Below are 17757 nucleotides of genomic sequence, written 5' to 3'. Positions count from 1 at the left end.
GTACAATTTTCTTTAAAAAGATATTGGATTACAATACCACAAAGACTGTAGTTATTGTTTAGCAACCAAGATAATCATTAACTCTTCTAAAACTTTGTCTTAGGATGCCATATCAAACTCTGTAATGGTCAGGTTCCATTGTAAGAAAAACCACTAACCAAACCTGAGTCAATGGTATAGTTAGACTCCTCTGGTCAAACATTGCATTTGTCAGCTGAAATTGAACTTCTATCCTGATTAAAGATGTTAACACTCAAGTAGTGACTAAGTCCCTGATATGACATGCAAATTACGTGAGATCCCTTTTGGGGCAGGAGTGATAGTAAAAATCAGGTGTTTTAATCATGAATTTACCATTTGTTTTCCATCTTCTAAGATGTAATGAAAACATCTCCTTAAGGATCTAAATACTTAAAGGGAGAGATTACTTCTCTTTTGCTTTGTTTTTCTTGTTAAAATATCATAAGCAAATTGTACACAGCTTGTAAAGTTTAGAAAAGTTTAAAGGAAGAAAAAATAGTGACCTGTATTCTGTTGCACATAGAAAACTATAAGTAGTTTGGCTTATTTCCTTCGTCTTTTTTTTTTCCATATGGCTTCTAAATAGTTGAGCCCGCATTATATGCATAATATTTCCTCCTGTTTTGTTTTGTTTTGTTTTTGCGGTACGTGGGCCTCTCACCACTGCGGCCTCTCCCATTGCGGAACACAGGCTCCGGACGCGCAGGCTCAGCGGCCATGGCTCACGGGCCCAGCTGCTCCGCGGCATGCGGGATCCTCCCGGACCGGGGCACGAACTCATGTCCCCTGCATTGGCAGGCGGACTCTCAACCACTGCACCACCAGGGAAGCCCCTCCTCCTGTTTTCTTTAACTAATGATTAAATGAATAATAGCATCCATTTACTCCATATTGCTGACATTAGGTAATAGAGAAGTAGTTGGCCTATATAATGATTTAATTCTTAAAGCTAAACTTTAAGTTAGACTTTTTTATCCCCATTTTTCCTATGAGGAATCTGATTTAAAGATGATCTCTGTCTCCTTCGGGCTGGTAAGTAAAGCAAGTTGAAGTTCAGGGCTTCCTGGCACCAAAGCCTGCTCTCTTTCTACTCTGTCCCACTGCCTGGAGCATAACTTGTCTTAAAAAAAAAAAAAGAGAGAGAGAGAGAGGTAGAGTCCCCAACGTGTTTCTAATTTCTCTTTTTTTCTGTATTTTATTTTTTACCATTTTTTAATTTTTTTATTATTTTTTATATAAATTTATTTATTTTTATTTATTTATTATTTTTGGCTGTGTTGGGTCTTCGTTGCTGTGCATGGGCTTTCTCTAGTCCTGGCAAGTGGGGGCTACTCTTCGTTGCAGTGCACAGGCTTCTCATTGCGGTGGCTTCTCTTGTTGCAGAACACGGTCTCTAGAGTGCGTGGGCTTCAGTAGATGTGGCGCTTGGGCTCAGTAGTTGTGGCTCCTGGGCTCTAGAGAACAGGCTCAGTAGTTGTGGCACATGGGCTTAGTTGCTCCGCGGCATGTGGGATGTTCCCGGACCAGGGCTCAAACCTGTGTCCCCTGCACTGGCAGGTGGATTCTTAACTACTGCGCCACCCGGGAGGCCCCCCATTTTTTTAAATTGAGGTATAGCTGCTGAACAATATTATATGTTACAGGTATACAATATAGTGATTCACAGTCTTTAAAGGTTACACTCCACTTACAGTTATAAAATACTGGCTATGTTCCCTGTGTTGTACAATATATCATTGTAACTTATGTTACACCTAATAGTTTGTACCTCTTAATCTCCTACCCCAGTGTTGCCCCTCCCCCCTTTCTTTTCCCCCACTGGTAACCACTAGTTTATTCTCTATATCTGTGAGGTTGCTTATATTCACTAGTTTGTTGTATTTTTTAGACTCCACATATAAGTGATATCTTGCAGTATTTGTTTTTCTCTGACTTATTTCGCTGAGCGTAATACCCTCCAAGTTCATCCATGTTGTTGCAAATGGCAAAATTTCATTCTTTTTTTATGGCTGAGTCATATTCCATTGTGCGTGTGTGTGTGTGTATATATATATACACCACATCTTCTTTATGTAGTCATCTGTTGATGGATACTTAGATTGCTTTCATATCTTAGTAATTGTAAATAATGCTGCTATGAATATTGGGGTGCATGTCTTTTTCAAATTAGTGTTTTTGTTTTTCCCAGACATATACCCAGGAGTGGAGTTGCTGGATCATATGGTAGTTCTGTTTTTATTTTTTTTGAGGAACCTCCATACAGTTTTCCACAGTGGCTACACAAATTTACATCCCCACCAACAGTGTACGAAGGTTTCCTTTTCACCACATCCTCGCCAACATTTGTTATCTGTGTTTTTTTGGTGATAGCCGTTCTGGCAGGTGTGAGGTGACATCTCATTGTGGTTTTGATTTGCGTTTCCCTGATGATGAGCGATGTTGAGCATTGCAGTTTCTCTTTCGATTGGTAGGTCCCTTCAGCCTTCCCAGTCAATGTCTGGATTATGCTCCTTACCCTGGAAAGGTCAAGGTTTTGGGGTTTAGGATACTCTGGCCCTTCTATGTTAACCACTCTGCTCTGTTTCACCCCAGCACATGGGCACTTCATGTTTCAAAGCATTTGTCACATCAGAATCAAACGATTAACCCAGAGTTCACGAACTTTCTTAGCATCAGATAGGGTCATGGTCACATCCAGTTCGTATAGTCATCAGAATAAAATTGAATTTTTTATTTGCTTTTCTCTTTCTAACCCATGGAAACTAATGTGATCTTAAGTTAATTAGACACACCGTAGACAAGAAAAGGCTTTGTCTAAGATGCAGTAATGAAAGTGAGCACATCCAGTGTAGTGAATGACAGAATGACTTGCTGCTTCTCCAAGTCTCCTGAGCTGTCAAATGTGGGTAAAAAGTCCTACTCTACAAAACTCTAGGAGGGATTTTAAAAGTACTTAGCGGAGTCTATAACATAAAGAAGGCACTCTGTAGACATTTTATGAATAAATGAATGAGCGAATCACAATCAAAACAGACCTCTGATCATGAAAGGCGAATAAAGTGACTCCCTTTCCCTGAGCCCTTCTTAAACAGTGGGTTACTCGAAAAAATAGGCGCAGCCAACAGGATTCAGGATCTTGGGTTTCGTGCATCACTCTGGGCTACGCAAAAATTGTGCACTACTCACCCCTACAGTCAAAGGAGTCTGCAGGATTCCTTGAATGTTCAGGTCTTTCCTTGTGATAGGTCTCGAGTCCAGAGAAGCAAAACATGAAAACCAAGGCTGTCCTCTCACTGGGGCAAAAGGGCACTTCCCTTTATCTTCATCTCCCAAGCATACTAAATATCTCAAAAGACTTCCTTCCTTTGGCTCAGGAAAGAGATAAATGCTCTACTCTGCCATGTATTTCACTTCTCCCACTTTGTGGTGATGACAAGTGAGATCTTGGCTATCGCTGTACATTTCTGCAAGGATAAGCCCATTTTGGAGCTGCTGACGTATGTTCATCTTTCTTTTTGAGGAAGCACAAGCTCTGGAATAGCCTTCTTTCCAAGTCAAGGGCAGAATCCACTTCCTTTCTGATGCATTGACAAAGACATTCACACTTAACACCTCTGGGTTACTTTTTTTTTTTTTTCCGGTACGCGGGCCTCTCACTGTTGTGGCCTCTCCCGCTGCGGAGCACAGGCTCCGGACGCGCAGGCTCAGCGGCCATGGCTCACGGGCCCAGCCGCTCCGCGGCATGTGGGATCTTCCCGGACCGGGGCACGAACCCGTGTCCCCTGCATTGGCAGGCGGACTGTCAACCACTGCGCCACCAGGGAAGCCCTGGGTTACTTTTTAAATTATTTTAATAGTACCTTATTCAAAACCAGAAAACTCGATGATCAATTCTGAAAACTTAGAAAACAAAGAGAAGCACAATGAAAAAAATTGCTTATCTTCTAAAATTAGGAATAAGGCATGAATTCTCACCTGAGGAAAAAATATGTCATCCTGATGTAAGGAAGGTGTTTCTACTCAGGTTTAACTTGCTTTTCCCTCATTAAAACTTCTACAGCTTTGTCAGATCTGCATATGGGAGTCTCATGTGTGTTATTAGCACAGAAACATATTTTTAACTTTGAAACTTAAATCCCATTTGAACAACCAATATTCTGTTTCAGAGGAAATACTTTTTTAAAATTTGAACATCCCAGTTCTTTATTATCCCATGGTGAACAGTAACAGATCTGTGCAAAAACTCGGAGTAATGGAAAAAGAATGTGGGCAGAGGGTTACACAGAAACTTGATTGTGGCCAAAGCAGTCTGATTATTTCAGAGGAAAATGGTCTTGATGCTTTGTGAGGTCAGTGTCATCAAATTATGCACATTTATTTTTTTGCATCATGTTATTTGCATTTCCAGACCTCCTTTTCTTTCCTCTTGTATGTTCCCTGCCGTTCACTGCCTGGGTTGCAGAAAATGGACTCCATGGGTTTGAAACCACTCTGTGAGGCGTAAATAATGCTGAGTTCATGTGAGGAACCTATTTTCACGACAGTTTCCCAGGCAGACAATTCCAACCAGAGCTATCAGTGGAATATTTACCATTTTTAAAAAACCAGGACATAGCCTCTGCCTAGCACTGTGCACCAGGCTTTGAAACAAAGGTGATGACACTAGTAGCCACTTCGGGAGTTCCTGGGAGATAAAGTTACAGGGAGGTCCCTGGCCTCTTCCTGGCCAGGAAGTTCATTATCTGCCTTTAAAGGAACAGAACAGCTGATGATTTGCTGACAGCTCGTCAGGGGTAAGCCTCCTGCGTGAGCAAAGTCACGATGCAAGAGACCCCCAGAGTAGCAGTGACCAAAGGGAAATGTGATAATTATTGAAAACAGCCTTATCAGCCGCTTGAGCCCTCCACCAGGCCTTAGAAACGTGCCCTTAGAACAGATTCTGGAAGAGCTCTTTCAAGTGTGGTTGCTGAGAATGTCAGTTTTTACCATCTTTTTTTGCCTGATGGGGACCTGAGGTGATAGAAAATGATTTGAGAAGCAGGAAAGAAATGTACACTTTTACTTTAAACTTTTTATTTTAAAACCGAACAAGTTGTTTTCATAAATTGTTAAAGCATTCAGTTTAGGACAACACATGAAGGACTCTCCATACTCTCACATTCCTGCTATCTTTTTTCCAAAGTTCCTTCCAGGCTTGGCCAACTCATAAAGATCGAGCATTTCTTGAGCCCATACTGCTTGCCGCACATAATCACCTATATGACAACCCAGTCCGTAACCCCAAGGAGCTCACAGACTGATGAGGGAGAGGGACACAAAAGCAGATGAGGAGAAACAGTCACACTTGAGAGTCTAGGTGAGGACTCTGGGACTTTGAGGGGGTTTGCAGCTCACCCAACGAGAGCCAGCTAATAAGTGCAGAGCAGGGTAGGAAACAAGGGCCGTCTCACTGCAGAGCCCCAGCTCCAACCTGTCCCTGTCTCCTTACCCAGACACCTGGGTGTGTGGCCAAGTCAACTGCTGGGAAGGCAGCCCTCCCCCCACGAGCCTGCTCCTGGCAAACTTGCTTCCATTAGCTGGGTGCCTGTCACTGCATGGAGTTGATTCCGTGACACCCGAGTTCCCCCTAGTTCCAGGCTAGCCCTGAGGGGCAGTGTGGTTTTCCAGTAAGATTGTAGACCCTGAAGTTAGATTGCCCGGCTTCCATTCTCAGCTTCACCACATTCTCCTTCTGGGACCTTGCAAGCTACTTCCCCTCCCTGCCCAGTTGCCAGATTTAGCAAATAACACTGAAGGATACCCAGTTAAATCAATTGCAGATAAGCAACAGATATGCCTACAGTACTGGGGACATGCTTATTCTAAACATTTATTCATGGTTTATCTGCAATTGAAATTTCACTGGCATCTTATATTTTATCTGGTAAACCAATCTTTCAGTCTCGGTTTTCTCACGTGTCAAATGGAGGTGGTGATGCTGATAGCACTACCTCCAAAGGCGGTGCTGAGGATTGCGTGAACTCGTACACGGAAAGAACCTAGGATGCGCCTGGCAGATGGTAGGCATTCAGAATATGCTACTTACCGTTTCTGTCTTTTGTGGTTCTCAGATCACTGGCTGGCCTCTGGACTTCAGGAGGTGTGTCTTGGATTGGTTTTTTATTCTAAGGTACTGATCTTATGTAGCCTGGCTTAGTGTTAAGGACTCAGGATCTTGAGTCAGGCCTGATCACAATGGTAGTTCCAACAGTTACCAACCCTGTGATCTTGGGAAAGTTCCTCTCCTCTCTGAGCCTCAGTTTCCTTATCTATAACCTGGGGAGGAGGACGAGAATGGTAGCTTCCCGTACAGTTGTTGTCAGAAGGAGACCATTTATGCAAACTGCTTAGAAATAGTAAGTGCTCAACAAATCCTCTCCATCTATTATTGAGCTGATAACTATCTCCCTGCTCAGTTCAGTAAGGACATTTCTGTGCATCTCATTTTTTAATGTAGCTTATGATCCCTTGGGTTTATTAATTTTCTTTGCACCATTGTCTGCCTTTCCGTGGACCCCGTGGGTCACCCTGATGCCTCAGGTCAAAGCAAAGGCCTACCCCTTCAGGAACGTGGGGACAGTAGGGGCTTAGTCCGCTCGAGCTGCTATAACAGAATACCATAACAACAGACATGTATTTCTCATAGTTCTGAGGACTGGGAAGTCCAAGGTCAAGGTGCCAGCAGGTCCAGTTCCTGTTGCGGACCCTCTTCCTGGCTTGTAGACAGTTGCCTTCTCTCAATGTCCTCAAGTGGCAGAGAGAGGGCTCTGCTCCCTCTTTCTCTCATAAGAGCTCTAGTCCCATCGCGGGGTCCCCACCCTCACGATTTCGTTTAAACCTAATGATGTCCCAAAGGCCTCACCTCCAAATGTCATCACACTGGACGTCAGGGCATTAGCATACGGATTTGGGGGGCATAGATATCCAGTCCATAACAGTAAGCATTCACTTTGCCCTTTAGCCTGCTGACTCACAAGCCACTGGCCGAGAGGCCTGGCCAGAACGAGGAACACGCTGCAGAGAAAGCCTCACATCCCCTGCAGCATATGTGATGTTAAGGCTGAGGAAAACCCCAGGAGACAGCAAATTCACAACCGGCAGACACCCGATGGGCCCTGAATGGAGCAGGCTGCTCATTTCAGAGAAGGAGGCATTGGGGCACCTCTTGAGAAATAAGCCCGAAGCCCAGAGGCCGCCTCACCAGCCCCTGCCCGCCCACAGCGAGAGGCAGGCAGGCCCCTTTCTGTCCCAGCTAAACCTTCACTTTCTTGTGAATAAACAGAGAAGACGTTGCCAGCTTTGAAGATGATTCTAGGCACTTAATGAATGTTGAATTCATTAATTAAACGAATGGCTTGTAAAACGCTTGAGCCATTTAAAATAATTATATATACAAATATATAATTTATATATAATTATATATATTTATAATTATATGAAATAATTATCCATACAGAGAAGCACAATTACAAGCCTTTAAAAGTCAGACGGGGCTGAATGGGAATCGTTATCTCTGAGCCCAATGGCCCTGTGTGACCTATCTATGCCACAGTGTCCTCATACGTAAAATGGTGAAAATAACCACTTCCCAGGGTGAAGATTCACAGTTGTGGAGATTAAATATACTGAGATAATATGTGTAATGTTCTTGGCATTCCACCCAGGGTCTAGATTGCTAACAATAATAGTAATAACAAGGACAGGACAGAAAGGAAAAACAAGTCATACTGGTCTTTCTAAGACCAACATCTGGCCCAGTGGTTTGCTAAATGGTTATTTGGACCTGAAGAAATACTTCCAGTACATTGATTTTCTTACAACCACACTAAAGTATTCAAATGAAAAGATTTAGAGATTGAAGGTAGGAAATTGTATAACTTACCACGTGTTTAAAAACAGCCGTTTCTGATTCTAGTGTCCTAGTGTGTTTTCCTTTCCAGTGAGTATAAACTACGGAAATGGACACCCCTGAGGTCTACATAGAAGTAAAGTTTAATTATTTATAGGGACATTGACCACCTTTTCCAAATCTATCATTGAAGCACATAATCTGCTAATAGATTTTTTTCATTTATTCTTAAGTCATAATTTACATACAATAAAATTCACGCTTTTTGGTGGACAGTTATATGAGCTTTGACAACCCTAAACAGTTGTGTAACAAGCACCACAATTAAGATAGAGAATAGTTAGGTCATCCCCCAAAATTCCCTTTGTGGTCAAGTCCTCCCCCAACCCCCAAGCCCTGGCAAATACTGATCTGTTTTCTGTGCCTGTGCCTATCATTATGCCTTTGTGTCCTATAATCAGACTCCTACAGTACGGACCTTTGTGAATCTGGCTTCTCTCCCATAGCATAATTCATCTGAGATTCTCCATGTTGTTACATGTATCAGCAGATCATTCCTTTACAATGTTTCATGGTCCACCATTATGTGGTTCTACCCAGTTTATCTATTCACCAGCTGAAAGACATTTGGGTTTCCAATTTGGTGCAAGAATAAAGCTGCTATGGACATTCATGTACAGGTTTTAATGTGAACATACGTTTTCATTTCACTTGAGTAAATACTTAGAAGTGGGAGTCTTGGATTGTATAGTGAATGTACTTTAACTTTATAAGAACTGCCAAGGCGTTTTCCAAAGTGTGTGCATCATTTTTTCATTCCTACCAACAACATATGAAAGTTCCAGTTGTTCGGTATCCTTGGTAGTACTTGGTATAATCAGATTTTTTTTTAATTTCAGCCATTCTGATAGGTGTATGGTAGCATTTTACTGCAGTTCGTTTTAATTTGCATGGCTCATGTGCTTATTTGCTATTCATACATCATTCAGGTTGTTTTCTTACAACTGAGCTTTGAGAGTTCTTTAAGTATTTGAGATTCAAGTCCTTTATTTGATATGTGATTTGTAAATATTTTCTCAATGTCTGTGGCTTGTCTTTTCACTCTCTAAAGAGTGCCTTTTGAAGAGCAAACATTCTTAATTTTAGTGAGCTCAAATATTTCCATTTTCTTTTCTAGACGTTGCTTTTTGTATCACATCTAGAAATCTTTGCCTAATCTAATGTCACAAAGCCTTTCTTCTATATTTTCTTCTAGAAGCTTTACAGTTTTAGGCATTACGTTTAGGTCTACCATCCATTTTAAGTTAACTGTAATATGTGACTCATGGTCTGAATCAAGGTTCATTTCTTTACGTATGGATATCCAGTAATTCCAGCATCGTTTCTTGAAAAATCTATGCTCTCTCCATTGAATTGCCTTTGGACCATTGTAGACAATCAATTGACCATCAATGCGTGGGTCTCTTTCTGGACTCTCTATTCTGTTCCATTGATCTATATGTCTATCCCTTCACCTTACCACACTGTCTTGATTACTATAGCTTTACAGTAAGTCTTGAAATTAAGTAGTATAAGTCTTCCAGCCTGGTCATTTTCAAAATTATCTTGGTTACTCTAGTTCTTTTACTTTTCCATATAAAGTTTAGTATCAGTTTATCAATTTCTATCCACAAAATTCTGCTAGGATTTTAACTGGAATTACAGTGAATCTATAGACCAATTTAGGGACAACATAAAATATTGACTCTTTTAATCTATAACCACAGTATATCCCCATTCACTTAAGACTTCTTTTATTTTTTGTCAGTGTTTGCTAGATTTCAGCTTACAGGTTTTGCACAATTGTAATATTCCCACCTAAGCTCTTCATGGCTTTGGTATTACGTTTAATTATATATTTTTATTCCAGTCACCAGCTGTTCCCTGTTAGTTTATAGAAATATAATTGATTTTTGTATGCTGACCTTGTATCCTGAGAACTTATAAATTCACGTATTAGTTCTAATGAATTTTTGGAGATTCTTTTGAATTTTCTGTGTAGAAAATCATGTTGTCTGAGAATCAAGACAGTTTTTATTTCTTCCTTTCCAATCTGTATCCATTTTGAGTCTTTTTTCTTACCTTTTTGCACTGACCATGATGTATTATCTGTTTTGTATATCGTTGGATTCAGTGGGCAAAATTTTGTTTTAGAATTTTTTGATTTTTGTTGTTTTAGATTTTTGAAGAATTTTATATCTGTGCTCCTTAGGGATGTTGGTCTGTAGTTTTCTTTTCTTGTAATGTATTTGTCAGGTTTTAGAATCAGAGTAAAAATGCTCTCCATATAGAAGAAGCTGGGAAGTGTTCTCTCTTCTTCAGTTTCCTAGTTTTTATATAATTGATATAACTTCTTAAGTGTGAGGTAGTATTCACCAGTGAAGCCATCTGGCACGAAGTTTTCTTTGTGGGGAGGATTTTAACTTCAAATTCAATTTCGTAAGTAAATATAAGGATATTCAGATTATCAGTTTTCTCTTGAATGATCTTTGGTAGTTTGGAACAATAAATTTATTCACCTCATCTACTTCATCAAGTTTATTGGCATAAAGTTGTTTGTAATATCCGCTTATTATCCTTTTCATGTCTCTAAGATTTGTAGTGATGTCCCCTCCCTCATTCCTGCTATTTCCTGATGAAAAATAATTTCTAAATGAAGGAATTAGACTGTAATCTTCCTGAAGTCACAGAGTATATCTTTTTGATCTCGTGTCCCCGGTGTTCATTGAAACCTAGAAGGTAAGCTCCATGAGGGCAGGACGCTGGCCTTCCACCAGCTGCTCACGGTGGTGTGCTTTCCTCTGAAGTAAGTCCTGGTCCACTTAAGTGTCCAGGCACTCCCTCCTCACGAAGCTCATTCACAGCAGAACCTTGCTGAAGCACCAAGGGCCCTGCCTGGTGCCCAGCCCAGGCACCACACAACCATCCCCATGCAAAGGCCCATCAGCTCATCACCTCCCAGCAGCCTAGGCAGCACCTTCACAGCCTCCCTGGCGGGGACCATTCACATTAATTCCTACAGCGTACCTGGCAGTTCTCAAACAACACTGGGCAGTAGAATTACTGTCAAGCCTGTTAAAATGCATATTCCTGGGTCTTACACCCAGAGATCCTCATTCAGTCGGTGTGAAGTGCCAGACTTTGTATCAAGTTGCAACAGGTTATTATTGGCCAACAGGGTGAGTCTAGACTGAAATCCAGCCCACGCTTGGCTCACCAAGCCACGCACTCTGGTGTGGGCCTGGTCTACCCTCAGGTAGAGCCACGTCTTGATTTTAGTTTCATCTGCTTGCCAAGTCTAGTGTCTATGGGGATATATCTACAAGGGCAGTTGGGGTAGGGAAGGCTTTTTCCAATTTGCACAAATCCTCTCTATGCCCTGGTGTATTAGCCTACATCCTCTAAAAGCACCTGCTGAGGTAGGGCTAGAGATGCATGAGATTAATTAAAAGAAGTGCCTGCAAGGGAAGATGAGAAAGAAGCCAGGAGAAGTGGGGAGAGCCATCAGTCAAGGATGGAGCGCTAACCCTTGTAAGAGAGAGAACCAAGAAAGGCTGGATGGAAAAGTCTTAGACTACATGTAGTTCTAAGAAAATTTGGTAAAGCTGGTGGGGAGTCCTCCATCAGCCACAGTCACTCAACAGAAGGGGTCCTCTGTCTTGTGAGAACTGGCCTGCCCTGGTATCCCTGCTGTGCTCAGTCACTGGCTGGAAGTGGAAAGTGTGGCTTCATGAAGAGGGTGGTGGATTTCAGGGAAATTATGCCCTGAGAGGTGTACTTTCACAGCTACTGTTCCTGGAGAGAGGAGGGTCTTCGGAATCTGCCTTTGTAACCACTCCATCACAATCACACTTAGAGGAACACTTGCCTACATTTTTAAAAAGAAAGGATTGCTAACCATCCCCTAAGGAAAAAAGGAGGCCCAGGCTTCCTGGATACAATGTCACACTCTTGGGGGCTGGGATGAGGGGAAACTCCCCAATTCCTCTACAATCAGCCTGTAGCCTAGAATCTAGTTATATCCACAGTGGATGACTCTGCCCCCATTTTCTGCTCTGCATGTGGTAACAAGGGATGAGCCGAGTAGAAGGGACACCCAGAGGATGGAAAAGTTGAATCTGCCTCAGAGACGGGGTCAGGGAGAACCACTTTGAGGGCGGACAGGCACAGGCAGAGTGTGGAGGGGAGGGCACTGGGGCACAGCACATGGTGGTCTGCTTGGGCTGGACAGAAGGGAAGGGAGGGGAGTTGGCTCAAGGCCTGGAGGAGACTATTGGATGGAATGTGTTGGGGGGAGCCTGGGGTTCAGGCGTCATTGCCTACAAAAGTGAAAAGGCCTGGGAGAGCATTTCTGCAAGGTGGCACTGATGCCTGTGTCTCGGGGTGGCGGAGGCCCTGGGCTCTTCTGAGCCAGCCCTGAAGGCAAGCTGGGGGTCATCCAGAGAGCACCTTGAACACCTAGCCCTAGGGAGAGGCACGGGGGTCAAGAGAGAGCAACAGTGGCAGAGCTGTCACCTCTATCCTGGCTCTGCCCAGAGCTGGGCCTGGTTCCCAAAGTACCACCTTATCCCAAGAAGGGCCCCATAGCACCAGGCAATGAGAGAAGAACTGTTTGATAGCCCATTGTCTATGGAAACCCTCTCTTAGCACCCCTTGCTCAGTGTCATGAATTCAAGTGGTTCAGTTGGTTTTCAGATGAGCTTCAAAGGTGGACCTGGCACCTGCTTGATTAGGCCCTCTTCATCCTCGCCTCCTGACACCTTTTTTTTTTTAAAACATCTTTATTGAAGTATAATTGCTTTACAATGGTGTGTTAGTTTCTGCTTTATAACAAAGTGAATCAGTTATACATATACATATGTCCCCATATCTCCTCCCTCTTGCATCTCCCTCTCTCCCACCCTCCCTACTGATGCCTTTTTAAAGCTAAAGACCACACTCTTTAACCAGGCCCTTCCTTAGTGATCCAGCTGTTGCCCTCTGTTGAGCCCAAATCTCAGGGACCTGGGCCATGCAGGATTAGTGGTTTGAGGTCAGTGTTGGTGCCCTCCAGTAGAGTGATCAGAGCTCTAGGTCTCTTCCCTGGACAACCTCTCTCCTGGTTTGCAAACCAGTATTTATCTGATTGTCTGTTAATCCGTGACTCTTTCCACACTGGACTGGCAGGACCGTGGAAACAGGGACCAGGTTTGTGTGCTCACCCTCTATACCCAGGACCTTCCATGGTCCTGATTCAAACAGGTGCCCAATCATTTATTTCCTGAGTGTTCTTATCTGCTACAAGGCCAGCCTGAAAGAACAGAAACTGGAGAGGATGGAGAGTATCCACTCTAAGTACTAACTACCACCATTTCTTGGGCGCCTAATATTTCCAGTCCCTATCACAACCTGCCAGGAAGATGCTTGAACCAAATCTCAGAGCCAGGCATCGACTTTCCCAAAGAGGTACAGCTAGCAAAGAGTTGTGCTGGGATTCAAACCCAGAACACTCTGATTGAAAAATCTGGGTTTTTTCCTGACAGCATTTCATCTTGTGTAGCCACTGCCCTATAGCTGGTGAGAACAGCCCAAACCAACGTACTGGTTTTCTAAGTGATTTATAAACGGTAGCTACACCTCAGCGTGTCTTCTCCTTTACTCACTTCATAACCGTGTCTGCATCTGTGCTGTGATTCTGGTCTGGAGCGGTGCTGGGTGAGGATGAACAGCGATGAACAATGTAGTTGACTCTGGAGCATCTACCAGGGTTGGAAGCCTGGCTCTGCCACCGTTGTGGAAAGAAGGACCACAGGCTCAAACTGTGTGATCTAGCCCTGTGGTTGACTCAGATTCTGCATTTCTCGGGAGATATGTGACAGTAAGTTCATGGCACAGGAGAGCTTTGGACAAAGGTCTTTGTCCGTGGTGGTAGGAGGGGAGGGAGGGCAGGAAGGTTGGGTTCTTCTGGTAAGTGAGTCTCTCATTAAGCTCACCAGCTGGCTGACTTTGGCCGAGTCACTCTGCTACTCTGTGCCTTAGTTGCCTCATCTAGAAAATGGGGCTAAAAATGGGACTTAACTTCAGGGTATTGCTTTGAATCCTTTATTATTATCTAGAACTCCATTATCATTAGCTATTCTTTTGGAAAGCATTTGCCTTGCTAACTTTAATTTGGGATAACATTTGATCCTGCCTCGTTCACACAGAGTTCATGAGCATTGCACGATTTCTGCTTGGTGTTTGCTAGTCCACATCCCTCATTTTAATAATCAGAACTCAACCAAACCAGCATTAAACCCATGTCAACTCAGCACTCAAAGTGTAGAACAACAGCAAGTGTAGAAAGAAAGAAAAAAAACCCAACCTTTTTTTCATCTTCATCACAGCAGTACCTTAAACTTCTGTCTGTTACCATTACTTTAAATCTTATATTTAATTTTGGACATTTAATATCTGACTTTCTAGCTAAATGTCCCTCCACCCCAATGTGTAATATAATGCCTGGCACATGGTAGGTCCCTGAATGTTTAGTGAATGACTGTGAAATCCTCTAATAAATGTCTATAAACACTCTGATTCAGGTCTAGCACAGCCCAAACGTGCAAACTGATGCTTGTTTGGAATTAGCTTCTGAGTGAAAACTAAATTCCTTTGCTTGCCACACAAAGTACTTCATTAATTGGCCCCAGCCAATCTATTATTCCTCATCGACTACCATTTCCCCATACCCTCCCCCCAACTCCCAAGTTCCAACCCTGCCAAACTTTATATCATTCCCAGAACAGGTCATGCCCTTTTACAACTCTAAGACTTTGTACTTGCTGTTCCCTCTTCCTGAAATGCTCTTCTCTTTTAAGCATGGCCAACTCCTACTGAGCCTTCAAAACCCCAGCTTAAATGACTCCTCCTCAGGGATGTCTCCTTGACTCCCCAAGGCAGTATCAGTAGCTCCCTTCCCTGGGCTCCCTCAATACCCTGTCTAGCACACTGATTAATTGGCCTGGCTTTAGAGTCATACTAAGGGCTGAGCTAAATCCCTGGCTTTGCGACTTACGAAGTGTGACACTTTGGGCGAGTTATGTGACCTCTCTGAACTTCAGTCTCCTCGTCTGCTAACTAGCACCAGTAGGAACCCCTGAGGGTTGTAAAGGGGATGATTTAATTAGATGATTGTAAAGGGTACAGCAAATGCTCAAGAAATGGTAGCCAGTCTGATGCGTCCTAGTACAGCACCTAACTACTCTGATTCACTTGCCTCCCCTACGTAACCCTAGATAAAGCAGGCAAGGTCTTCAATTATTTCTTATCCCTGGCAACTAGCACACTACCCGGCATGTAGTAGATGCTTGATGCATCCTTGCGGCATGCTTCTGTGCAGTCACAAACAAATGAATCTGCCCTTTGATTCCCCAGAGTGCCCGGGAGGGGCGAGGGCGCCCTGCAGTGGCCGGGGCAGATGTGCTGACGGCATGGAAGGAAACGGAAGCTGCTCCTGCCAAGTGAGTTCAAAACCTTGTTCTCCTCCTCCCTGACTCTGCTTTCTCCTTACCTGTGGGGTCCCTCTGTAAACACACACTGGGTGGAGACTCTAAGAAGTAGCGATATTAGTAAAAAAAAAAAAAAAAAAAAAAAAAAAAAAAAATGCAGTGGGCAACAAAATGACATGTTAGAGGCTGGGGGACCTTTGAGTGTATCCATCTGTAAAATGAGTCTAATAATAATACCTACGCGATTAGACTTGTTGAAAAAGTGAGATGAGATCATGTATATGAAGATACTTTGTGAAACCATGCAGGGCTACAGAAATTTGGCATTGTTTCTGTTAAAAACCACCGTTATTAACAGACGCGTCTTCGGAGCTGTCCTCCGCACCCACGCTTGAGCACTGCGCCTGCCAATTGAGGCATTTCTTTGCTGTCCCACGAAAGGGACTTTTGCAAGCTTCAAGCCTTAGACAAATGGAAATACAAAGAAATCCTTCTGAAAAGGATTGAGCTCAATTGTCTTCAGAAATGCAAAACTGAAAGCTTTTCATTTCCCCCTTGGGTGGAATTACGATTTAGCCATCAGTACTTGCTCTCTGTATCTTTGGACTAACGAAGCAGCTTTCTTCTGAAGAGCTCCAGACTCTTAGTAATAACTGATGCAGGGATGGATGTACAAATTATAACACAAAAAGAGCAACGAAGAAAGAAAGAGAAAGAAGGAGTTTCAGGACAGGCACAGAGGGAAGATAACACTTGAGAAACAAACGCTGACCAGACAAGTCAGTTAGAAATCCAAGGGCTTTGTGGGCAGCACAGATCGCTTGGGTCTAACATCCTCTCCCTGGGGTGTCCTGCAGGAAGGATTTGGCGGAACAGCCTGTGAAACCTGCACTGATGACAACGTATTTGGACCCAGCTGTTCAGCAAGTATGTCTCACTTTTGTGTCATCGAATGCAATTGTGGAGGTTGAAAGTCAGACATGGCTTATATAGCTCAAGACCCCAGAAATAAAGTTCCCTGGGGGAAAAACACAGAACAGTTCTCTATAACCAAGTCTACACAGGCAAAACAGAGAGTTGACAAGAAATCTGATAAGGAGAGACAGTGTCTGTGGTTTTCAGTGCTTGTAGGCAGCTACTCACCAGGAATGCTTCCTGGCAAACTCTGGGGCATAGTTTCCCTCTCCCCAGGCTCCAGGATCCAACATCCACCAGTTCCTTGCCTGCCCAGCTTCTCCATGAGGTCTTCCCAGACCATGGTCTCAGCACTGAGCTTCTCGTCAGGGGCCTCTATATCCACCACAGGTCCCAGCACATCTAATCTGTCCTTCTTTGGGAAGTTCACAGATAAATACCTGAGGTGATCAGAGGCTGTTTGTCCCAATTTGCAGATTATGGCTTTGTTCCTGACATGGGTTTGTCCACTCTCTTATTTCTGGTTCTCCGCAGAAGTTGACCCAGAAGCATTCTGCAAGCATTCTAGTACAAGTAGCATATTTGAGAGGTGACCCAGGGAAACACTGAGAAAGTGACACAGAGGAAATAAAGGGTGTGTTGTCAAGACAGAGGCCAGTGTGGATGACCAGAGCTTAATCCCCTGGGGAACTCTGGAGTCCGTGTAGAACACTCACCTTGGAGTTACTTTACCTGAGGGGAGAGGGAGCCATGGTGTAGTGGGCAGAATAATGACCTCTCCCCAGAATGTCCACATTCTAATCCCATGGACCTGGGAATATGTTGCCTTCCATGGCAAGGGAGAATTAAGGTAGCAGATGGGATTATGGTTGCTAATCATCTGACCTTACCATAAAGAGACTATCCTGGATAATCTGAGTGGACCCAGCGTAATCACAAAGGTCCTTAAATGTGGACGAGGAAGGCAGAGGCAGAAGATGCGGTGTCAGAGTGACGAGACGTGAGAAGGACTCCACCAGCCCTTGCTGGCTTTGTAGGTGGAAGCGGCTCACGAGCCAGGCAATGTGGGCAGCCTCTAGAAGCTGGGAAAGGCCGGGAAAGGGATGCTCCTCTCAAGAAAGGAACACAACCACCAACACCTTGATTTTAGAGCAATTACTTTGGATTTCTGACCTCCGGAGCTGTAAGACAATAGATGTGTGTTGTTTTAAGATGCTTGGTTTGTGGTAATTTGTTACAGCAGCAGTAGGACACTAATACATGCGGTCGTTGGAGGGGAGTTGTCCATTCCCTGGCACTTCCAACCCCCAGTGGGCACCCAGGCAGAGCAGGCTTCCTAGGAAGTGTTCACAGGCTACTGGAAGGCAGCTGAATGCATGGGCTTGGCAAGAAAGGCCTAGAGAATGTGGGCATAGTAGGGACAGTGTC

General features: G+C 43.6%; 1 protein-coding gene across 1 annotated transcript in view; it reads left to right on the top strand.

The window, feature by feature from the left end:
• Window positions 1-17757, top strand: part of STAB2 (stabilin 2) — a 152346-nt gene that overhangs the window by 7038 nt on the left and 127551 nt on the right. The window contains exons 4-5 of the mRNA XM_024732138.1: window positions 15341-15426; window positions 16272-16341. Coding sequence (XP_024587906.1) covers window positions 15341-15426; window positions 16272-16341 — 156 coding nt within the window. The remainder of the gene's footprint in view (window positions 1-15340; window positions 15427-16271; window positions 16342-17757) is intronic.

This window comes from Neophocaena asiaeorientalis, unplaced genomic scaffold (assembly GCF_003031525.2).
Source record: "Neophocaena asiaeorientalis asiaeorientalis breed wild unplaced genomic scaffold, Neophocaena_asiaeorientalis_V1.1 scaffold418, whole genome shotgun sequence".
Classification (NCBI taxonomy): domain Eukaryota; kingdom Metazoa; phylum Chordata; class Mammalia; order Artiodactyla; family Phocoenidae; genus Neophocaena; species Neophocaena asiaeorientalis.
Note: the sequence above shows the minus strand (reverse complement) of the source record. Positions and strands in the feature narration are given on the sequence as shown.